General features: G+C 39.9%; 1 protein-coding gene across 2 annotated transcripts; it reads right to left on the reverse strand.

Annotated features, from left to right (window-relative positions):
- Positions 1-840: 840 nt before the first annotated feature.
- Positions 841-25,763, reverse strand: LOC128742153 (low density lipoprotein receptor adapter protein 1-B-like). 2 transcript variants are annotated; one of them, XM_053838391.1, is made up of 4 exons: positions 24,854-25,763; positions 1,734-1,922; positions 1,118-1,674; positions 841-1,059 (listed from the first exon to the last, which is right to left on the reverse strand). In XM_053838391.1, the coding sequence occupies exons 1-4, from the start codon at positions 24,897-24,899 to the stop codon at positions 961-963; spliced, it is 891 nt and encodes a 296-aa protein (XP_053694366.1). In that variant the 5' UTR covers positions 24,900-25,763; the 3' UTR covers positions 841-960. The 2 variants fall into 2 exon arrangements, with proteins under 2 accessions (XP_053694366.1, XP_053694367.1); XM_053838392.1 differs by having other exon boundaries at positions 883-1,073.
- Positions 25,764-26,075: the final 312 nt, after the last annotated feature.

The following is a 26,075-nucleotide window of genomic DNA, read 5'->3' on the forward strand; positions in this document are numbered from 1 at the left end:
CGTACAAGCCAGCACCCTAAAAAACAAGCCACGAACGACATAAGTAGTAATTCGGATCGAAACAATCAGTAAACATCCAGGCGACGAAAATGGACTAAGGAGTAACGAGCTAATTCAAGCTTCCGAGTGTCTGTTCTCCATGTTAAGAGTGACTCAAAACCGCGACCGATCATCGTTCTCGTGCCAAGAAGAGACACTAAAAAGATCTGTGCAAGACACGACACGACAAGACATGCATTTGGTGCCGCACGAACGCAATGAACGAATAATAACAAAATGCGGACTGGAACAATCGGAATAGACCAATGTGAGGAAAGCGAATTATGGATTGGAAACTGTATGGCGCATTTATAGGGTCGATTATTATCCATAAGATTGCTGAACTGAGCATTGCTTTATCTTAAGTATTAACGGCACACTTCTCAAACATCATTAATGTTAGATCCTATTTGCTATGACAGTACAGCAGGGAAAACGTCTACATTAGTTTCGGATTTGCCTGAATCCATAATGGAATTAAATAGATTTGCTAAAGAGAGCAAAAGATCGATTTTTACGCACTCACGTGTCTGCAGTTTAGTGGGCAGTGTTTGTTCGGTAGAAACAAGATGACCAGGAACACAGTCGGTGAATACATGATGTCCAAGAAATTGGAAAGCGGAAGCCCACAACCATATTAATTAGAAAAATTTTAGTTCATCTGGCCGTCTTAGGGTAAAAAACCAATTAAAAAAATACATTAATTAAAATTTGTTATTTTCTAAGATGTGAGATGCGTAACACCGCTTAATGTCGCGCCTGTTCCTTATTATAGGAAAATTGCAAACAATCGCTCGATATTTTTGTCCTTTATTGTCAAAAATTCAAATTATATCACATTTACTTAAAAGTTATGCATTCTTTGCGTGTTTTTATGTTGTTAAAAAAAATTAAAATCGTCTGACGATAAAAAAAATTGATTTAATTAGAGCAAATGGCTGTTCTACTCCATACACTGGAAGAATTTAGATTTGGCACTGTGAAGAACTCTTGTGGTGATGGATCATCTTCAAATGATACCTGCAATTATAATGCTTTAAAATAATTATTAACCCTGAAAACATGCCGCCATCCCTACCCAAGTATTCTGCAGCAGATCGCGATGATCTTTGGAGCAAATTTCCGCCGTCAAATCCGAATTGAAATCGATCAGTAAACTTCGGTTATCGCTTTCATCCGAAGTTCCTTTCGACTTTGACTGACAGTGACTACTACTGCTACTGCTATCGTTTCCCGCTCGATTGCTTGCATTCAACTTCTCCAACTCCTTCCGTTTCCGCTCGGCATGGAATTGCTTGTTTTGCCAGATCTGATATGCTCTCTCGAAGCTTCGTGCTACGGTAAGCGTCACCGTCTGTGCCATTTTTCGCTTTTGACACAGATAGGCGTAACACACCAGAGGACCCTCAAAGTCTACCTCTACGGCATCTTTCCGGAAGCACATCTCCTTGACTTCCGTTTCCGGGTTGGAGCTAGTTCCGACGAAAGCAAACACGTGATCATGCGCCGCATCTGCCGAGCAGTAGGAAATGTTGTAGATGGACACCTGCAGGAGTGTTTCTCCCGTGGCTGGATCCTGCATTTCGATTCCTTTCGGTGAAATGGAAAGGGTCACACGTTGAAGCTTCTTGTTTCCTGTTGAGCAGAGAAAGCGTAAACGGACTGAGCTCACAGTAGAACGGTCACTTACATACCCTTAGCAGCCGTAATGATCCGCTTTACAGCATCCGCCGTCGAACTATCAGATCGAGGTGTGGGAATGGATGTGTTTCCCAAATATTTGACGCTGTACGTTATTGCCTCCTCAAAACCATCCTCCAGCTCTTCGTGGTTGTCCGAAAAGTCCCGGATGTTATTGGCCAAAGCAAGTTCTTCGCATAATTCTGAAAACAAAGAAACGGCGAAAAAAATTAATTGAAAAAATTAAATTTAAAGCTGTTTAAATTTACGTAACACTGTTATCTTTAAAATGCTGCTACGCTGTTCGAAAATGTAAGCTGAGGTGTGGCAATCTACTCATTACAATTGACCATGCGTGATCGCCGTGCCTGGGGCCGCCGCGGGCAAGCCGACGATAAGCTCGGCACGTTCTTTTGCTGCAAAAGGTGGACCACGCTGGCCAGTGGCAACCGGTCGCGATTGGCACCCGCCGCTTGCTACCGATAGGCAGCAATTATTATATGGTTGTTTACAAAAGTGCATGTATGCTATTGAACGATATCGCCCTGAATTTTTTTTCGCAACAGATAGAGGGCAACGCAGATGCCAAACGGTCCTGCACTCCACTGGGTGTTGATATGGTTATGCATATAGAATGCTGCTGATAATGCAGGCTTGGTCTATTAGGAGGTACGCAGCAATAGTACCTCCTTGAGCAAGAAGCAATTCATTCAAATTAAATTGAACGTGCATTTATGGTAATCTACAAGTCCATTTGATTGATTGGCGCTGGCTGAGCACCCCAGATAGGCGGAAAAAAGTTGGATTGCAGTTTTTCATCAGATTGACTTCTGGAGTCAGCGATGCATCATATAAAAGTGTGCAATTTGCTGAAGAAAAAAATGGTCGGTACGAAAAGAGCGCGCATTGTAATTTTGCGTTTGTGAATTTCAGCATGATTAAAAGGTGCATATTTTGTTGTCCCCGTGGCTCTGTGATAAAAATCGTGGTAAATATTCAGTAAACAAGAATGTTGCCTGCTATTTGCTGGATGATGGCAGGCGTAAACTATTTACCAAATTCTATGCAATTAAGACGGTTTTTATTTATATAGATTTTTGCTGCCAAGCGATACGGAAGTCATATTACGGTTGGTGCCATTGTGCTTTCGATCGATTTATTGATGGCTATTATTAGCTCACTTCAAATAAGTACCAACCGAACTAACTCTGAAGAGTTTACCTCTTCAGACAATAATGTTTAAATCCATGCGGCTCAAGGCTAGTGTCGCTAAAGTGGATGAGTCGATTGATCGGTTGAATGATTGCGATGATTTCGACTGTTATTGGACTAGATTCGAAAAAAACAATTTAAATGGTTATTTAAAGGAAAAAAACAAACAAATTCTGATTTATTCGTCGAAGGTGTGAAAATAACTACAAAGCTATTTATAACGTTATAAAGCAACTGAGATATAAATATAATAGAATGGAGTCCGTAAATAAAGCGGACAAATGGTAAATAACATTTGTGTTCGTTTGTGATATGTGTTTAGAGTAGTCAATAGGACCGTTCAATAAGCCCGTAGGTAACTGTCCTGCCCAACAAACATTTTGATAATATAACAACTTATCAGCGTTTGTTGCCCGATAATTAACATAAAAAGCAAAGCCATGAGTATAAACGTCCTTCAGAACTGGACCCTTCTTTATCGACAGACTTCGCAGCCGGTTATTAGAGTAGGTAAACTACGGGGCTAGTGTAAAGATTCTCTTGACTCAATAGCGGCACCGCCCAGTTGAGATTCTAACCTACGAAGACTGGGCTTGTTAGATCAGCATCGTACCCCGGAGCTAACGGGGCGGGCAATTAGCTTAATAATGGTTGAATAAGCTACTATTCAACAAAAATGTTTGTTGAGTGTGCTCTAACATTAAATTATGAAGCTTAAAAAATGGATTGGATTGAACAATGGAACAAATTTTCCTAGCAATTCAGGAAAAATATCTGGAAAAAGTTATTTACGAAATTTGTCACGATGGTAGATACCTGTTGCTAAACAAAAAATTTTTAAAATAATTTTTTCTTATTTGTCAATTCTAAGCCAGAGGAGGAAACCTTTCTTTCGCGTTCTAAATTGGAACAAGCGACGATGATGAACGAAAATCGTTTCACCTAAGGCTTCGTACACAAATTACGTAACGCTTAGAGGGGAGGGAGGGGGGTCCAGCTTGCGTTACTTTTTGTTACATAGGGGGGAGGGGGAGTCCGAAGAATAGTTACGTAACAAAATTATGAATATCAAAAAACAGTTGCAAAACGAAGAAAGGACGTGTTGATGGTGTGAAACAGTGAATTGATTTAGACTGATGGAGATTCAGATTCAAAATTCTAGTTTGTAGCAGATGAAGACGATCCTACTACATTTCCAAATATTGTGTATCCAGGACAAAATTGAACTTCTGAAAAAACGGCAAACGATTTTTCTTCCGTACCGTACATTAAACCTAGTGTCGGAAGTAGTGCGCTGTATAGCACGTCTCATTTGCTAGAGCGATTTTTGTGAATTTTTTTCAATGTCAAGGGGGGAGGGGGTTTGACCAACGTTACGTAATTTAATAGGGGGGTTATGCTAAGCGTTACTTATCGTTACATAGGGGAGGGAGGGGGTAAAAAATCCGGATTTTTTGCGTTACGTAATTTGTGTACCACGCCTAATACGAGTATATAAGGTCCCAAAAACAAAAGATCTAGGGGTAGGGTATTTATTATAACAAAAGTTTTACAGCTCCTAAACAAGCAAAGATAGAGGTATACTACATTCGGCAAAGTTGTGTATTTTTACTATTTATACAACTTTATAAAACCTGAAAAAGTCATACAACTACTACAAAAAAAGCTAAAATAGAAAAACTGATTTTGACGATTTACATCTAAGAAATAGGATTTTTCTATCTTCGCTAAAGAGATAGAAGGTTACGGTCTTCAGCAAAATTTCTTGTAATAATATGCTCTAAAACTTTGCAGAACTCATCAATGTGTTATATTGAAGCCGCAGAAAAATAAGTTTTTTATTTCACTTTTAGGGGGATTATTCAAAATTTGAATTTCACCATACGATAGAACTTTTAATTTCAAGAAACTCTCCCAAAGGTTCCATAAACCTAAAATCAAGTTTTCCTACTCAAAACTCTAATGCGCACATATTTTTGGTTTTGGACAACTGTGAAGCCCCACGGGAATATGTTCCGGAATGGCCATGCCGTGGCAAAATCATCAGATAGAATCAAAATAATGAAAAATGACCTTCTGGAGTAATTTCATGAATTTAGACACCCATATTGCCAGTGTTGCAAACCAAACAGTTTTATGGCCACAGGAGGTCCCACGGGAACTTGTCGCAGAATGGCCATTCCGAGGATATATCATTGTATTGTTTTAAAACAATGAAGAATGACCTTTCAGGGTAATAGGAAGAACTTTGAACACCCATATTACTATAATTACATCCAAAAATATAAAAAGTGCTTTAATTCCGGAACACATCCTCGGACTGCCGGATTTCCGGGAACCAGATGAACCACTTCCGGCTCTGTTATAACCACACTGGAAGTCGATAAGTTCCTGAATCTTTTGGTGGTAAAAGTGTGCGAATCGGTCAAAAATTGCCAAAGTTACAAGTGTTTCAATTTGTGGGTACCCGGGTACCCTTGTCGAGCACTTAAGGGGTAAAAAAATTCGAAGCCCCCCCATTCCACCTCCTTAAGTGCTACATGAAAACTTATTTTATGAAAAGTTGCAATTTAACTAGTTCTTAGATGTCACAGAGTTTCAGTATCCTTGATCAAAGAAAACTTTAGAAAACACATAACGGTTAAGGTGAGTCAGTTAATAGCACAGGCCAAGATAGACCAAGTTTAACATTTAAATTGGTTTTCAGTTGCCAATACCATGCATACAACACCCACTGCGGTTATGGAGGCAATACTATGCTTGCACATCTTCATGTAAAGAAGGAATAAAAGTTTGGCGCACTAAGGCTGCAAAAATATAAAACTCACGAAGGTGCCCAAATTGGTTATCTTTCGCATATCGAAGGAACACACCTCTAGTAACTATAGTCTCTGATTGCATGGAAGCAAGGCCTAGTATGATCGGTGTTAAATCAGACCGAACCAGGTGACAAGATTCTGATTTCGAAAAAAACCAAGTGAAAGTTTGCTGCTCTGTATTGTTTGTAGCTTTCAATCATCTCAATTCTCTAGCTGTTTATAACAGTTATGTTAGAGTAAAATGTAGTTTATGAAGCTTATAAAGTTACCTAATTTTTTGAGGCTAGTTTCGGTCTACCTTAACATCGACCATATGGACGATTGATATAAAGTAATTAAAACAAATCGCACTGTTCGGACTACTCCCTTTTAGCAATAAACTTTTTCACAGCAACGTTTTCGTTACCAACGGCTTGAAACTATTTATTAATTTGCATTAGTTTTATATCTTTAAATTCATTTTAATTTACTTACATTTATAGTTTTATGCTAATTTTTTTTTTATCTTCTCTTTTCAGGTTATCTTCGCGGGTTCGACGAAATCTAATAACGTATTTATTAAATGAATGGTTTCACGAAGTAAAACTATTTTCCTCACCTGGTGTAGCTATAATTATCCGAAAAATTCTTTCCAGCTATCCACCAAAACGGCACTTCTATTTTCAACTATATAATTTCTTCTATTCAATTTATTCACTCTCCTTTGAAAATCTTCTCTTTAGCTTCTTTACAAATCTTTATATCTTTACAAATCTTTCCTAACTAAATCTTTCTTCTTTCTGCTTTTATTTGTTTACTTTTCGGTTTTGACATCTATGCTGTGACACTGTTCACACTGCTGCAGCGGTATGTTGGTCGAGGTGCCTGTCATCGCCACTTAGCGGTGCGCACATAGCCCCTCCTCGTAATTCTGGTGAAGTCTGCACTGCTGCGCCGGATTTACAATCTTGTATCTCTAGCACCGCAAGTTTAGTGACTGGTCTTCTGAACTCGCCTCTCGAAGTTTGTACCAATGCCTGCCTGATTCTGCCGTCCGCTCCTCGATAAACTTTGGATACCACACCACGGATCCAGCTGCGTCGTCTATTATCATCGGCGATGTACACTAAATTACCACATGTCAATGACGGAGTCTCTGTAAGCCACTTGGTCCTCCGGTTGATCGAAGGTAAGTACTCAGCCACCCAGCGAGTCCACAATCGGTCTGCTAGTAGCTGCGACTGCTTGTAACGATCTCTGAGAGCTTCAGCCTCGTTAGTTGGTTGAATGTAGTCTTCTGGATTCACTGTTCCGACGCCCCGTACGAAATGATTAGGTGTCAATGCCGCTTCTGATCCCGGTTCAACGGCGACGTACGTCAGAGGACGTGAATTGATCAGATCTTCAGCTTCTGCCAGTACTGTCAGGAGTACTTCATCCGTCATCGATCGCCCATCATCAAACACGGTCAACGCTGCCTTCACCGAACGCACTAATCTTTCCCACACTCCCCCCATGTGGGGTGCGCTAGGCGGGTTAAAGTTCCAGCGTGTTCTGGAGTCGGTAAAGGTGTCTTCGCACTCGTTTTCGATCCGCTTCACAATCTCTTTGCTAGCTGCTTGAAAGTTTGTGCCGTTGTCTGAGTAGAACTCCAAAGGCTTTCCTCGACGGCACACAAAACGTCGTATGGCCATCAAACACGCTTGCGTTGTTAAGCTATGAGCAACCTCAAGGTGTATGGCTCTCGTAGTCATGCAGGTAAACAAGCAGATGTACCTCTTTTCTGACCGGCGATTCACGCTTACTGTAACTGGCCCACAGAAGTCCACTCCGGTAAAGCAGAATGGCGCCAGGTTTGGCGTAACACGCGAGTGAGGAAGTGGGGCCATTTTGGGGTTTCTAGGGTTACATTTCTTTACCCTGCACCATATGCAGGCTTTCGCTATTCGCTTCATCTCTGCTCGCAAGTTTTGAATATAAAAACGTTGTCGAACTTCGTTTACTGCTGTCTCCGTGTTGCTATGGCCCACTTGCTGATGATAGAACTGCAGAAGCTTGTCGGTTATGGGATGTCGTTTCGGAAGTATAATCGGAAACCGAAGCTCGAAAGGAACCGATAAACCTTGCGCGGTTCTTCCTTCCATCCTCAACACGTCTTGCTCGTCGATGAATGGAGATAGGCTGTAGAGTTCACTGCTCTTCTCCAACCGATACTGTTTCGGAAGCTCTCGGTCTCGATTCTTTTTCAGGGTTTTTATTTCTTCTGCAAATCTATTTGATTGTGCCCATCTCCACAGGCACGCCTCCGCTTTCTGGTATTCCATTCGTTTCAGAGGAACTACAACTGATGGAATATTGCGTTTTAGACATCTTTTTATTTCTGTCCGAGCTGGAACCGCTTCGATTGGTAGGCCTTCCCGCTTTCTTCTACAATTTGAAGCGAACCTGAAGACACATGCTACTGATCGGACGAGTATTCTCCACCTCGAAATCCTCTCTATCATGTTTAGTTCTTCCACCAATGAAACGTCATGAAACAGATGGACCGCGCGTAACTCTTCAGAAACGTTCGGTACGATAACGCTCTGCTTAGGCCACTGGTTTCTTGCTTCGTACAGGAACGTTGGCGCGCGATACCACGCCTCGCTTGGACCAAATTTGAGTCCTTTTTCCCACTTCGTCAGCTTGTCGGCTACATTCCACCTGCTCGGTACCCAATTCCACTCTTCAATATTTGAGAGGCTAAGTATTTCCCCGATACGAAAGGCTACATACTGTTTGTATTTGCGATGATCTGAGTATATCCACGACAGCACGGTTTTTGAATCAGTCCAGATGAATCGCTTTTTGATTTCGAACGAAAGCATGTCCACAACGGTTTTCGCCAGTCTAACACCAACCACAGCCGCTTGCAGCTCTAAGCGAGGAATTGATAGATGTTTGAGTGGTGCCACTTTCGATCGCGCCATCACCAGCGAACACAATGGACTATCAGCTGTTTCGATTCGGAGATACGCCGCAGCACCGTACGCGCTCTGACTTGCATCGACGAACACGTGTAACTGCAGGCTGTTCTCGTTCAAAGATCGTCCACCGTTGAAATAGTATCGTGGAATTCGAACTTTTTCTATTTCTGGAAGCTGCTCAATCCAGCGGTTCCATTTTTCGGTACATTCATCATCTATTTTTTGATCCCAGTCACATCCGCTCCGCCAGAGATCCTGGATTAGTATTTTTCCATGGATCGTGAAAAACGAGAGTAACCCCAAAGGATCGAAGAAGCTCATAACGCAACTCATGACGACTCTTTTCGTAGGTCGCAACCCACCAGACAAATACGGTTCTAGGTCGTCTCGCAACTTAGTTGAAAACAGGAACTCATCGCTGCCAGGATTCCACGCTATTCCTAGAACTCGTTCATGGCCCGACTCTTTGTCATTAAAATGTACGAACTGGTTTTCGTTGCGCTCGCCTAGGGCTTGCAGAAATTCTTCGGAGTTGGAAACCCAGTTGCGTAGCAGGAATCCTGCCTTTGAATGCACATACCGAACCTCTTTCGCCCGTTTCACTGCTTCTTCAACTGTTTCCGCACTATCAAAATAGTCGTCCACGTAATGGTTCTCCACAATCGCCTTTGCCGCCTCCGGAAACTGTTTAGCGAACTGTTTCGCATTTAAGTTTTTCACGTACTGCGCAGAGCAAGGCGAACTTGTGGAGCCAAACGTTGCTACGTCCATCACGTAGACTTCTGGTTTCATCGAAGTGTCCGTTCGGAATAGAAATCTCTGCGCCTGCTTATCTTGCTCACGGATTCTCAATTGATGGTACATTTCTTTAATGTCAGCTCCGAATCCCACCCGACGTTCACGAAATCTGCATATTACCGCGGGAAGAGCAGTGAGCATGTCCGGGCCTTTTAAAAGCTTTGAATTTAATGACACTCCTTTGACTTCGGCTCTGGCGTCCCATACCAGACGAAGCTTTTGTTTTTTTGGGTGGGAAACTATATTCAGCGGTACGTACCATATCCTGCTTGGATCTGACTCGCTTAGCTCGGATTCTGTAGCTTTATGAGCATATCCCTTGTCGAGGTACTCAGCGACCATTTGCCGAACTTTGTCGTATAATGCGCCGTCCTTTTTAAGTCTGTTTTCCAAGCATTGCAGACGTTTCGAGGCCATAAAATAGCTGTCCGGAAACTGTGGTTCTTCATCTCTCCACAATAAGCCAGTCTCGAACCGATCACCTATTCTCACTGTAGTTTTCTCTAGAAGCTGCTTTGCTCTTTTGTCTTCTTCTGATTCAGGAAGTAGAGCTACGGATATTGTGGACTCCTCCAACGCAAATTGACTCTTCAGTAGATCGCGCAACTCCTGGTTAGTCACATTACTGCACATATGATGACCCACAATCCCTGCAGCTATGCTGCTTACATTCGTCGGTCCGTAGATGGCCCAGCCAAGTTTCGATCTGACAGCTATTGGCTCCCCCGGTTTACCAACCCGCGACTCAAGCGGTGCGTACAGGTGTATATCATTTAAACCGATCAAAATCTGCGGAGCGACTTGCTGGGCATCTTGTATAGGAAGCCCCTGAAGATGGCAGTACTGCTTGGCTATTTGCGACATAGCATGTGAATGCTGCGGAAGTTTTAGATCTTCTACCGTATGCGCACCTTTGATCCGAAAACGCTGGTTTGAGCCCTGCGCCGAAATAAACAGGTCCACTCTGCGGGAATCTTTCTCCAGTCGAGACACACCAGCAGTCCATGTTACCCGAAGCGGTTGGATTGTTCCTTTTAAACTAAGAACGTTTGCGAGCGATTTCTCTAACAGCGTGTAAGATGACCCTTCGTCCAAGAATGCGGTCGTGTTTATAGCGTTATTCTCCCAGTACAGTGTGACGGGCATTATGCGGAAGATTACGGACTGCTTCGGCTGGATAGAATGGATATTACAGTTCGAATGTGTGGCTGGGCTCCCGGGATGAAGTAACGAATTATGATGTTCATTACATGCGCCGACGTTACATCGAAAGTTGAGCTTACAGCGGGACGATCCATGCTCATTCAAGCATACTGGACACATATTCCATTTTCTAACGGCTTCCCATTTCTCCTCCACGCGAAGCTTACGAAATTTCTCACAATTGCGAATCCGGTGGTCAACCCGGTTGCAAATTCGACAAGGTGTTCTCTGCTTTGCTGATGAACTATAGTTTTTGCTTTCCGTTACATCATGAGCATGCAGGAATCCTTCGTGCTCTCTACCTGTCCTTTTTCCTCTTCTAGGTTCACTTTCAACTGACGGAGGCGCCTGTCCGTACAGCGTAATCTCACTCGCATCTTCAACGATAGCTGACAAAAAATTGGCTAGCGTCCGCAGGGTTACAACTTGGCTTTTCCTCCGGTACCGCACCCATTCCAATTGAGTTCCAGCTGGTAGCTTTTCAGTCAGTTCTTGTATTAGCATCGGATTGACTAAATGGGTAGTTAGTCCCGTAGCTTCCAGGTGATCGGCGAGTTGTTGGACCACCATGCCGAAACTGATGAAACTTGCTAATCGATCCGCTTTCGGCGGCGCTGTTTTCCGAACCTTTGACAACAGCATATTGAGCAATTGCTCTGGACGACCGTAAAGCATACGAAGAGTTTTGATTATTTCCGGAACAGCCGTGGGCAAGAGGAGTCTGCTTCTAACCGCTTCCAGTGCTTGTCCCTTCAAAGACTCTTGCAAGCGTGCCAAATTCTCTACATTTGAGAAGCCGCATGCTTCTGTCGACGTCTCGTAGCTGCTTATGAACATGGGCCACTCCTCAAGCTTCCCGGTAAATATCGGCAGTCTTCTAGACAAGAACTGTCGAGCTGAAAGCTGCGCTTTCGTTGGCCCTTGGCTTTGTCGCTGCCTGCTCGAGCAACTTTCACTTTCCACACTTTCTGCGGAGCTCTTCGAACTATCTAATTCCTCTGCGTCATTGTCACTAGCCTCTGCGTCAGCAACCTTTTCTTCGACGTCGTCGCCACTTTCCGACTCCGCACCATCGGAATCTTGTTGCCCTCTACTCTGCTTTTTCTTTTGCTTGCGAACTTCTGGATGTCCAAATGGCGTACCCTTGCCGCCCCACGAACGCTCGTCGCAGTTCATTTCCACAGTATCTAACGAACGCGATGGACCCTCTACCGGATCTCCAGCTTTTTTCGGCGTCGAAAATTTTCGATAGGCTCCGTCAATATCGCCATTATTTGCGACTACCAGATCCGCTTTCCCAGGCTTTTCCTTCCTTGACTTTTTCAGTACCGGCTTTTTCCCTGGATTCGCGTTTTCTGCCATTACTTCCTTCTTCTTCTTATTCTTTGAGCCTTTTTCTTCACCTTCTGCATCACCGCCTGTTCTTGTATGCTGTCCACCTTCCACTTCATCTGTATTATGCTTCAGTTTCAGTAGCTTCAGCTTTTCCTGTGTTTCCAAACGCATTTGATCGAGTTTCATTTGATGGGCCTTTTCTTCCTCAATTATCTTTTCCATCCGCCCCTTTTCGAACTCCAATTCCATTTCCCGTTTTTCTTTTTCTAGCTTCTGGCGAGCCGCGAACATCTCCTGCTGCAACTCTAATCGCTTTCGGTGCAAAATTCGCTCCTTTTCTAGTTCCCGTTTTTGCTTCTTCCGCTCATCTTCGAGTCGCGTCAACTCTTCTTGCAGATCAAACGAATCAGCACCACCGGAAGCATCTTTCGTACAGCCACTGCAACACCAAGAAACATCTTTCACCTCTTCCGTGACACCAACACAGCCGAAATGGAACCATCTCTGACAGTGGTCACAAAACACCATATCAGCTTCCGCATCATCCGGACGATTGCAAGCCGCGCAATTGTAACCCGACTTTTCAGCGATTTCAGGGTTATGTCGAGGCATTATAAATTTTCAAGATTGTTCGGACTACTCCCTTTTAGCAATAAACTTTTTCACAGCAACGTTTTCGTTACCAACGGCTTGAAACTATTTATTAATTTGCATTAGTTTTATATCTTTAAATTCATTTTAATTTACTTACATTTATAGTTTTATGCTAATTTTTTTTTTTATCTTCTCTTTTCAGGTTATCTTCGCGGGTTCGACGAAATCTAATAACGTATTTATTAAATGAATGGTTTCACGAAGTAAAACTATTTTCCTCACCTGGTGTAGCTATAATTATCCGAAAAATTCTTTCCAGCTATCCACCAAAACGGCACTTCTATTTTCAACTATATAATTTCTTCTATTCAATTTATTCACTCTCCTTTGAAAATCTTCTCTTTAGCTTCTTTACAAATCTTTATATCTTTACAAATCTTTCCTAACTAAATCTTTCTTCTTTCTGCTTTTATTTGTTTACTTTTCGGTTTTGACATCTATGCTGTGACACTGTTCACACTGCTGCAGCGGTATGTTGGTCGAGGTGCCTGTCATCGCCACTTAGCGGTGCGCACACGCACAATTTGGAATAGTGGAAGACTCAGTCTTCAATCTGAAACCGTCTACTTCTTTATAGACGGTTAAAAATGGCGGGAACTGCACAGGCTCCGTAGTCTATTGGCTCTGTATCAGACAAACAATTTCACTTCTACACATTTCTACTCTTTGTCCCAAATAGAGTGATAAAAGATTTATCCGTGTTAGGAGATTACAGACAACTATTAAATCGCTTACGTTGCATTACAGACCTTGAAACAGGTTTAGCACATTAAAAACAATGGCAGACACAATCCAACCTGGGTCAAATCGGCAATAAAGAATATATTGTCAGAACTTGAAGACTTTTTTTCCGTTGTAGAGTTTTAGATGGTATGGAGTAAAGGTCAAATCTCCAAAACAGAAAACCGTCCTATTGTGGTGATATGTTTAAGCATTGAGAGATTGTTCGAGTACGTTCAAGCCCGTCGAAATATTTCTGAAGTCGTTTGCAAGATAGTAATTGATGGTGATCAAGACATTTTGAACGTGAAGAAACGCCACAGGGCTAAAAGGTTCAGACGTTGGAAAATGGTTTATACTAGCCTTAGCTTTAGGAATTCAGGAGAACTATTGAATTTTTTCTATGGTGTGGTTAAAATCAGGATTAAATGAAATTAATGCAACAAAAATTTAAAAAATCTCTTGGGTGATTTTAAAGTCATCAATATGTTGGTATTGCATGGCGTATAAGAGCGACGGACGCTCATGGAGGTTGTGAAATAGTTCGCGACCAATTAGAAGTCAGTATCAGTGGATAAGGACGCCAACAATTTACAACTATAAATCATCCAGTATGGCATGGCAATGAGGACGCCAGAATGCAATTGGAAATACATTTTAAATATAGAGTAGGGCGGGGCATAAGTGCGATGTTTGAAGTTGTCATCAATTTTCGCGAGATATGAAGAAGAACAACAACAAAATATATTTTATATTGATGCAGCTACTCAATGTCTTTACATTCAACCAGGGCTTCGACCGATCCTTTTTTTCTACCGCAGTCACACCAACGCGCATTCAAGTTCACACCGTCCGTTTAGAGGTGGAATACGAACGCTATGCATAAAACAACTGGCAGTTTGCTCAGTCAAACGCCGAATGCACGCAACAGAATGAACGCTTTTTGACATTTTCGTTTCGATCAAGTTACCTTTACCGTTTGGAGCAGCGAATGACTGCAAAACAGTCAAATGACTGGCAATCACCACGCTAACGAAAAGCAACCGCACAATCGTATGATTCAATACTACAAAAAAACAACCACTACATGTGCATGGAAGAAGTCGGTCGGACTCCGTCCAATACAAACGAATATTTTGCTTGCGTCGGACCGACGCCCGGGTGACAAACTATTACTGTGAGCAGCCGATTTGGAGACAAAAAGAGAAACGAAAAAATACGTCACCGTATGCTTCCAGTCAGTTTGCAGTTTATATTCTCAAAGCGCAAAGCAAAACGGGAGATTGACTGTTTGCTTTTGCTGAGATGCCGCATGAATTGTAAGACGGCAGCAGCGCAAGCGGCAGATTGACTGGATAAGAAAAACAGTCAAATGATCGTTCAAAAAGCGGAGTTTGAATGCGGAAAGTTCGCATTCACGGCAGTCACATTCAACTTGCGATCCCTTTTCAAGCCCTGCATTCAACTATAAATCATCTGGAATAATAGTGTTATTAAAAATAAACTCTTCATTCTTCTGATCAAGTGCCGATTCGCACTTTTACCCCACTAGCGGGGCAAAAGTTCGATTACCACGGGGCAAAAGTGCGAAGCTCGAATCCATGAAATTAGCACAGCAGTAGCTAACAAAACCATATTATCGTTAATCTGCGGTATGTTTCGGTATGGAATATTCTCAATTTACACCTTTCCTATTTTGCGCTGGTGTATTGCAGCCTCCGACAGATCGAAACTTTCCCAAACGTTTTACCTTTGTTATACTATAACAAAGGTTTAACAATTGGTCGAAAAACACGAAATTGATCCGAGGCCCGGAGGGTCAAGTCACATATACCAATCGATAGGGTTCGACGATTTGAGCAATGTCTGTGTGTGTGTGTGTGTGTATGTATGTAATGATTTTTTCTATCACCTGTTTCTCAGAGATGGCTAAACCGAATGGTTCGCTATTACTTTTGTTTCAAAGGTGTTATTGTCTAGTAGATCACTATTGAGTTGTTTCGTGATACAACGTTTCGTTTAAAAGTTATAAGCAAAAATGTGAAAAATACGTGACACGGGTTTCTTCGAAACTACATGACCGATTTCAACGATCTTAGTATCAAATGAAAGCCCTTATTAAAGCTAAATTGTTCAGGAATTTTTAATTGAAAACAAACAAGTAGTTTAAAAGTTATGCTTAAAAAACCTGTTTTGACAAGGTAATAATTATCGCCTGTTTCTTAGAGATGGCCAAACCGATTTATGCGCTATTAGTCTCATTTGAAAGATAATATATCCTAATAGGTCACTATTGAATGGTTTTTTGATTGGACGTTTAATTTGAAAGTTATGAGCAACCGTATACACCACACCAAAATTAACAATAATTTATAATGATTTCAACCAAGATAATTTACCTAATTTGAATTATTTTAATATCAAACGAGAGGTTTTGACACTACGAATATATATGCGAAATTGCATAAGAATTGGTTTTACCGGTTAAAAGATATTAACCCTCGAACACCCGTGCCAACTTTTGTAACACGGTTACTCGCGCGCACAATAGCCCCAAACCAAAGAAAACGTGTGCACTAGAGTTTTGACTGGGAAAACTTGGTTTTAGGTTAATCGAACCTTTGGAAGAGTTTCTTGAAATTGAAAGCTCTATCGTCTGGTGGAATTTAAATTTTGATTAAACCCCCTACAAGTGAAATAAAAAAATTATTTTTCTTCAGTGTCAATATAACACATTGATGTGTTCTGCAAAGTTATAGACCATATTATTACAAGAAATTTTGCTAAAGACAGTAACCTTCTATCTCTGCAGCGAAGATAGAAATATCTTATTTATTGTATATGAATTTGTAAAATCAGTTTTTCTATTTTTGCTCTTTTTGTAATTGTGGTATGACTTTTTCATGTACTACAAAATTGTACAAATAGTAAAAATACACAACTTTGCTGAAAATACTATACCTCTATGTTTGCTTGTTTAGGATCTGTGTAACTTTGATTATAAAAAATACCCTAATTTTGACTCCGCATTACTCGACTACCAGCAGACGTATACATTTTAAACATTTTACATTTGCTGATAGTTTTGCTGCATAAATTTTCCTAACAATTTAAATTATTAATGCATTGAATAATTATGACTATGCTCACAATAAGTTTGTTGAAGAATATACGTTAGTTAAACAACGATTTGTAACTTTATAACAATATGGCGTTGAAAAACCTACACGTGTTGTATAAAATACAACAGCGTGAGTTAATAAAAATTGATGAAAATTATTCAAGAAAACTCTATTGATGTGATTCAAATAGAATGGCATTACAGGAAACTAAGCATAGTTCAAAAACCTATAAACCAGACCTTTACTAGACCATATACATTGTCTAAAGGATAAGATTTCCACGTACAACTTACTTTTATTTGCACTTACTCAGATTAATAACAACTTACTTATCCTTACTCGGCAATTTCATGAAAAAAGGATCTATCAAAATTTAAAAGTGTTCCTATTTGGTTCAAATTTTGTAAACTTATTCAATTTTTAAAAATTTTATGTAAATTAACGCACGCAACGATAACCAATAGATGAATTATGTTCCGAAGACGTGTCGATTTGTATCTCAAATAGCAAGTAAGACCGTATAACAAAGGTTCCTTTCACCACTAGGTGGATTAAATCGGTTTTTTTTTGTTTCATCAGCGGAAAAACATTGTTTTCCTTCGACCAACATCTGTAGAGCACAGTTTTCTGCAGATATTCCGTTTCTAGTATCTGTAATATAGTACCAAAAGCTCTATATAATTAGCTATACATTTTTGCCTCGTCCGTGAATCGCACCTTTACTCCACTAGGCGCTTGACGGCGTTTGATTAAATTATGGAAAAGCTAATATATTTTGTAAACTCTTTTCACCGTATTTTCAAAACAGATATGCGAGTGATGTAAACACTGCTACAAATTTTCAACAAGTAATATCGTATTACCCGTATAACAAAAAAATGCATCAAAACCGCCCTAAAATAACATTTGCACATAACTCAGCAACTATGCTTTGTAAGCAACTAAAGTTTACGTTAGATTCAAGCAGTCAAAGTAGTCACCCATTAATGCCAATCTAGTCAATTTACTCGGAATCTGCACCGATAAATCATTAAATCGCATCCTTACTCTATAACAAAGGTAAAAAAGCAGTTTCAACCACATTTATGGTTGTTTTACGCACAAACCGAAATTTCATTTCGTTTCAAACTGATATGTATGATTGAAATGAAAATATTTACATCGAAAACTCAATTTGACTACTTTACTTTTAATTCAAAACTGTTATTTTCTTGATTCAAATAGAATTTCGTTTTGAAACAAAAATATTTTTAGGTTGTTATAAAAAGTTCGTTTGAAACAAACGAATTTTTTCGCTCCGTGATAGAAACGAAACCTTTCCCCGTACAACCCCGTTGAGAATCGCGGCTATAACGCTGACGGACGAACAGCGTTGCGCGCAGTAGCTTACAAGTCGTAAGGACTTGCATAGTGTCGTCGTCCCGTCAGTAAAATGAGTTAGATTCTCGATCCATGAATCGAACTTTTACCCCGTCAATAAATCGAACTTTTGCCCCGCTAGGCGCTTGGCGGGGTTTGATTAAATTATGGAAAAGCAAAATCTATTTTATGAATTCTTCTCACCACAATTTCAAGAGAGATATCTGAGTGATGTAAAACGCTGCTACAATTTGTCAATAAGTAATATCCTCCTGTTGATAACGTATTTGCCGTACAACGAAATATTACATCAAAACCGTTCTAAAATAACTTTTACCCATAACTCAGCAACTATGATTCGTAAACAACAAATGTTTATGATAGATTTAGACTGTCAAAGTACTCACCCATCCATGCCAATGTAGTCAATTTACTCGAAACCCGCACTGATAAATCATTGAATCACACTTTTACCCGCATCGCACTTTTACCCCTCCTTACTCTATTGGAAATACACCAAATTCTTTTTTTACACGGGGGATGCGTCCCGTGTAAAAAAAACCGTGCAAAAATAAACCGTGTTATTTCGAGAAACCGTGTAAAAAAAATCCGTGTTATTTCAAGAAACCGTGCAAAAAAAGTGCAAAAAAAATGCCGCGTACTAGAATCCGTGTAAAAAAAGAATTGGGTGTACAACTGTTGTTGGTGAAATTTTAGAAAAACCGTGTTATTTCGAGAAACCGTGCAAAAAAAGTCGTGCAAAAAAATCCGTGCAAAAAAAGAATTGGGTGTATATATTGGAGTCTTTTCTCGGACACCCGCGTTAAGAATCGCGGCTAATACACTAACGGACGAACAACATAGCGTGTAATAATGCCTTCAAGAGTTTCGTCGTCCCGGTTTGAGATTTGACTTCTTGTCCGGAGGTTTGATCACTGACGAACTGACGTGACACGAGCGTTTCATTTTTTACTCAAGATCTTGCAAGCAAACGATTTGGCTTGAAAGACCCCAGAGTTGTATAAAATGCATTGTGTGCATTGTGCATGGGAATAGTTTATGGGCTTATGAACGAAACCAATATTTGAGATTACCAATTTACCAGGAAGTCCAATAGAAATTGGTCGCTTTTCTCGGTCATTCAATTGGTACGACAAAAAAATTAATGCGGAACACTTTCCGAGACACTTGGCCAATCGGAACAAGTCCAAATTCTGGACGGTCCTGCAAAATCTGGGGCATGTAGTTAGCCTACTTTATTTAAATATTTTTAAATAAAGGTATACAGCCCTAAGGGTTATGCGAAAGGGTGACGTAGGACTATATCAGATCATTAGATCAAAGACTAACGTTATCTGCATTTCTGGCATAAGTAGGTTTATAAGAATCTGTGAGTGCCATTGTTTAAGTGAATGTTTAAAAGAGTGGAGCAAAATATTCAGACTCAATTCTTCATTGAATGCAATGGTGGCTTCGAAAATACATGGACCGGGACCATTGCCACTTTTTGGAGGTTGCTGTGATGTGATTTTTAACACTTGTGTGCATCATAAAGGCTGCAATAGTAATGAATGACCAGCCCACAGATTATTGTATTAAATATAATTATGCGTAGCTTGACATGTTTCAATAATCCTACTTTAACTCGCTTGTGACCTTTAAAAGGGCCAATGGTTATAAATAACATTAAAGTCAAAGCACCTTCATCGCAAATATGACGTGCCAGGCGAATGTCCTTCTCTTTTGACATAAATGGCAACAGGCACTTAAGTTAGCGGCGTCGATTCGCTCTCTCTTACTTCGAGAAGGTTTTACTAGTTTACTTTTACAGCTTACCGCTTGTTAAATAGCAGAAAATATGGTACACACGCAAAAATTCCTGTTTTATTTGTATGAGAGTCCTTATCCTCCAATCACAGGGGTCTCAAACCATCATAAAATAAAGTCATGCTTATTCTTATTCTTATTCTTATTAATACCATCACAGCCACAATAAAGGAGTCCTGGAAATAATTTTAATTATTTCTAATCATAGAAATATTTCAAATTATTTTCTTGTCTGTATTGACATTTGCGAAACATCCAAAATATTTCGCAAATGTTAAATCGGCCAGGCCAATTGTGAAGTATTGACGCAGAGATGATTCAGTGAAATGAATCTTGTGTGAATAAGTTATTCATACATAGATACATTTCGGAATCTACAGGGAAAGAAGAAACGGGGACGTCTCGTACCAACCGCTTCTGACTAGTAATTAATTTGATTAAGTTTTGATTTTCGTTGGGAGTATTTAGCTAGTAAAGATTAAATAATACTCCGGACCCTCGGGGAAGGGACAAGTACATTTACTTACTTGCCCTTGCCATCATAAAATAAAGTCATGCCTCCAAAAACCCCCACATGTCAAATTTGGTTCCATTTGCTTGATTAATTTTCGAGTTATGAGGAAATTTATGTTTCATTTGTATAGGAGCCCCCCCTATTAGAAGGGGTAGGGGTCTCAGTACACCATAGAAAAAATTAATACCTCTAGAAACTCCCACATGCCAAATTTAGGTCCTTTTGCTTGATTAGTTCTCTAGTTTTGAGGAAATTTGTGTTTCATTTGTATAAGAATCCCCTCCCCTCTCACGCCCTTCATAAAATTGGTCTCTTACCCCCTCAATAAAATTGCTGGTCATTTTATCTATCCAACGACATATAAATTGTTCAGTTACGTTCAGTAGTTTAGTAGTTATTACCATTATAAATCTTTCATACAAACGTTACACTTCTATTTTCGTTTTCACAAAGTGCTACCCAGTCCCAGTATTTTGTTTACTAGTCCTACGTCAAAAGACTAGAAATGAAACACCCTCAAATTTTTGTGTTAACTTATTGAATCAGACATTGGAATAGTCAAAGCCTACATAGGTGCTACATTCCGTTATCGAAACTTGACCTTCTGTTATTATACGACAGACTTCGCAGCAAGCTGTTAGAGTGCAGGACAATTGCAGGGTCAGTTGCTACGATCCTATTCACTCTAACAGCCTCTCCCAGTCGGGATTCGAACATACGACGTCTGGCTTATTAGGTCATCATCATACCTCGGGGCCACCTGGGAGACTTAAACTGAGGAGGAAACTGTACATGGTAGAAAAAATAGATTTATTTTTTGATAATTTTCCATGATTTATATATACATTTTTTTGTAGTTTCCACTACCATGAAAAATGTTGTAAATTTTTTTTCAGGTGTTTTTTCTGGATTTATGCGAAATTTTGCTTGTATTTCCATAATTCAAGTTGTATTATGCACTGTTCGTTTTAAAACACCTGTTCCTTGAGTTATTAATTTTTGAAGTAGGTAATGTTTAGGAGGATTTATACTTATCAGTCATAACTCAGAAACGTGACAGTTTCATCACTACATAAGCTTTCAAGAACTGACGATGACGAATATGGAAAAATGTCTTGGAATTTTTTTCATGAATTAGAACACTTATTTTCGACTTTTCTTTGAAGTTTTCAACTGCCCTAAAAAGTTGTGTAATAATTTTTTTCCAATTTTTTACGATGCTCGGTTCAAGCAGTTATTAAATTTTGACATAAGTGATACCTATGAAAATCTGAATGTTTCTTTTGGAATGTTCTGGGAAAGTTAGGTTTCGTTCATAATTTCATTCCCGTGTACAAAAACCAAAAAATTCTGGGAGTTTTGAAGCCAAACCTGTATGTTAATTCTGGAATTGCAATTGGTATACATTGCATTCTACACATAATAGTAAATTTAATAGATGGTTGTTTTTATCACAAACAATTATCTCTGAAGAAAGACTGAAATACTATTAGGAATCATTCAACATGAATTTATCGGTCATTCACAAGGCCCTCAACAGTTGTCTGGAAAACTCTCCCTTTCGTATGACGACCATACGTTAATATGTACAATGTGTATCGCCATGAACGTGACAAAGAAGGAAATGTAAATAAAAATACAATAAAATTTGCTATTCATATGCATACAAGTTATTTGAAGCAGTGGAATCCCGGGTAGAAATGCATAACGAATATTAATGTAAAAACATTACGGTTACTATGAATTATACTGTTTACAACACATTATGCTGTAACTTCACTGTACCGTTCTTAGAAATTTTTTCATATTAATGTAAAAACTTTACGATTACAATGAATTTTACTGTTTACAACACTTTATGCTGTAATTTCACTGTACCGTTCTTGGAAATTTTTTCATATAATTCGGCAACAATGCAAATTGTTTCGAAGCAGGAAATAATCTATCTAAGGTCCAATCCTTGGCAGGTTGAGTTATTTGTACACACAAATTGTGTCTCTTCCTCCGTCTACTGTAGAAACCGACGAGCCAGAAGTTTAATCTAATTCGTTTTACTGACGGGACGACGACACTATGCAGGCGCTTGCGACTTACTTGTTCGTCTGTCAACATATTAGCCGCGATTCTTAACGCGGGTGTTCGGGGAAAGGATCCGTTCCTATGGAATAGACCAACCTCGTTGTGTACGTCTTGACATCGAATGAGGTGTCAGGCATATAATTAAGTTTTTATAACGGTAGATGTTCACCTTTATTCTTGTTTACAGCCGGATCCTGCATTCGTACGAATAGTGTGCTTCGAACGAATCGGGAAGCACTATTCTCATATTCGTATGAGCAAAAGGAAGGGGGCGTTCGAACGTTCGAATTGATTCGAACGAAAACAAGAATACGAATCGGTTTAACTTTCGAATGAATGTTCGAACGTAAAAAAGAATAACGGTGTTTACAATTGACAGAGGGAACGATAGGAGACAGTAATGAAATAAAGAGTCGATAGGATCTAACAGATAGAGATAAGGCGTAAATGGGAAAAAGCGGAATTTGTTTAAGTAGGTGTACTGACCTCTAATACTCTCCTAATATGAGCGATGAATGCGGCTCGAAAATCATAATAGTTCGAAGCCTATCAAATTCATTGTCATCATACCTTTTCAAAAACATGAAATACCGTAATTAATCAGCCGGTTTTATTTTGTCCTAATAATCCGAAAGCCTACAATTTTTTTTGCAGAACTCACCTTAAATTTCATTGTAACTTCGTTGTAAAACAGTGTAAAACTTATAGTGAATGTACCACAAATTTTACTGTTTTTGGTTTTTATTTGTATGGGAAAAAGCCGAAAAATTTAGTGTTACATCACTTAATCACCCCCTTATTCGCTGTAAAATTGGCGGTTTCCATTAAAATTTACTGTGAAAACAGCGGTATTCATGGTAACTTCAGTGTAACTTTTACAAAGTTTTTCACTGTTTCAATGTGGTTTTTCGAAGTTTTTCAATGTTTGTAACAGTGAAATTTAATGTTTTTTCGCTATACATTTTTATTCGGGATGGAATGTAAATAATTCATTTTCCAACACTTAACAACCTTGCTTGAACCGATTTGCCTTCAACAATTAGGCATTTAATAAACTATCAGATCAGCATTGCAAAACGAAAAAGGCACGAAGGAAAAAAAAATCTTGATCTAATTTTTAATTACAGTGCGGGTACCGTGTGCGAGGTAAAACTGCAATTCAATGAGTCGGCAGAAGGTGCTTTGTTACACAGTAAATATGAGTCATTTTGTTTTCTTTTCTTACGTCTAATTCGTGCTCAATGGTGAATGCCAGATTTTTCGATTTTTGTCAGAAACTATATTTGAAAGTAAAATTGGTACAGTCAATCTGTTCGACTGCAGTGGCGATTCTTTTAGCGTAACATGTTGCCACAATATACACCGTGAGTATTTACATCCTGCTAAGCCACGGACACTGGAAATTGATCCACGCTGTCAACAGCAGAATTTGCATTTTGATCTCGATTTTATCCAGCAGGTAAAGGTAATTACCTTGTTCACGCACCTCGGTGAGAGGCGGTTTAGAAAGTGGCCCAGCAGCAGCAGTCTTAGCTGTTGGTGCGTGTGGCTTGTCTCTATTGCGTTTATTGCAAACGCCCTTTTGTCCAGTCGTGTCATAATTAATTGCGATGTGATTAGCATGGACTTAATTATGCAACGGTCGCTGCTGGCTGCCGATCGCATAATTGCATCCAGTATATTGTGTACCAACCATATTATAATATTAATAAGTATTTAGATGCCATTAGCTGGCGTTAGTATGATGGATACAAAAATCTAACCTTCAGCAATATTAAATGTTATAAGGGAAAACTCAGTCACATGTCTATAAATGCAATTCCCTAATTTTTTATTGATCTTATTCATTTAAATTAAATCAATTCATACCGTTTCAAAGAAATCAAGTGAAAATTTGATGAACAACACTTCGATCCGAAAAAGCACGAGTCATTTCTCAAAACGGCATCTAGACATAGTTGGTCGCAGCCGTCTTAAGTCCAATCGGAGAAGATTGTGGCGAAAAACAGAACACTTACCTACTCGTCAGTTGCCTTGAGATCCGTCTAGAGTGCATTTGTAAACTAGTTCGTTTCGATTGCTTGAGACCCAATTCGGATAAATCGGATAATGCGAAAATCTGCAAGGTGAAAGGGGTAGCGCGGTTAACACACCCATCCATGCTGTGAAGTTATCAGCCAGCCAGAGCCAGAGGAGAGATCAAACAAACTCATCGCTGATCTTTTTTTTATACCTCATATGAAACACTTTCTATGAAACTCGGTTCATGTATAGTCAGATAATTGGCATTAATAAGAAACGTTCAATTTGTTTTCAGGCCAAATGATCGGTCGTGATCTATACGTAAAAAATTTAAATCGTAATTTACGGTAGGAACTTTCTGACCAGCAACAAAATATTATATTTAGACAGAATATACGTAACATGTTCCCTCTACCAGCAGCAGCAACGAAAACCTATTGTTGTCGATACTATTTTCCCCCATCGACACTATATATAGTTTAATTGGGACTAAATTACGTCGAAACGAATGAACCTTGTACTTACTTTTGTGTTTGGAGTTATTCTTCCAAATGCTCTTGAAGAAAGCCATTTTTTCGCGTTGAAAACCTAAACAATGGAAGGTAATGTGAGCGGTGTTTCCAGTTTCAAATGTTGTTGACTCCTTCTTGGAAATTGCTGGCAATTTTTTCTCCAACGATGGATGGCGCCAACCGAATCCAACCTGTCACTGATGACCACCTTCCACGATGGTAGCAATCCCAGTTGTTAGCTTTAAGTTTGACTGTGTTTTTCCACCGGCGTTTCAAGTTTCTTATGCCACTAGCTGAGTGTTATGCGATAGCTATCGATTTTCCGCGCTATCGATCATCAACGATGCTCCCTACTTGGAGCGAGCTTTGGCAGCGTGTGTGCTTCACCTGTCTTGGCGGAACAGTTCAGTGCGTCCTCGTGGTGTTGTGTGCGGATGACCGCCTCAAATCAAGAGTTTCACTTTTAATTTATTGACTTAATTAATCGAGCACATGGCAGGAAAATGGATCGACAAGGTTGACTTAATTTTAATCGAGAGCTATTCCAAGGGAGAGGGAGCTGATTGTGTATGTCCCACCACTCGTCACTTTGGGTTAGGTTGAAGTTTTTCAATGGAACTATCTGCACTTAAACTTTTCACACGGGCGAGCGTTACGTGAAAGCCACAGTGCCAAACAGCACGCACCGAAAACACGAAAACAAAACACAAATATACACAGCTCACGCTTTTCCGGCTGCTAAACTACCCCTGATGGAGATAGTTCGGTGGCAAAACAATTTCGTAAGCGCTAATTACTTCAACCATTCGAATTGAGTCGATCGCGCGGATCGCGATTGCGCACAGTCACGGAAAACTAGATCAGAACAAGAACGTTCGATCTTGACCGAAAACACATTGCAACCGAGAGAACGCTAGCAAAAACCACGTCCGTCCTGTCCGAGGATCAAGCCGGCAATGAGAGTAGATCGCGATTTTCCACTGCTGCCGCGCCGCTTTGTGCGGCGATCAAAGCAAAGAGCAGAGCCTCTTGCGATGGTTCGCTCGCCTTGGTATGGTTGTGTGGCTTTTCCGTGTCGTATTTCGCACTTGTTGATTCATAACTATACTTCAATTACCTTGTAGAAAAACACTTTTTCAGACTGTTCAGTGTTGTGATTGTAGTAAAATAACAGAAACGATAATAATAAGGAACGGATTCGAACAGCTCAAACGAACAGCGAAATTCTGCGGTGT

This window comes from Sabethes cyaneus, chromosome 3 (genome assembly GCF_943734655.1).
Source record: "Sabethes cyaneus chromosome 3, idSabCyanKW18_F2, whole genome shotgun sequence".
In the NCBI taxonomy this organism is placed as follows: domain Eukaryota; kingdom Metazoa; phylum Arthropoda; class Insecta; order Diptera; family Culicidae; genus Sabethes; species Sabethes cyaneus.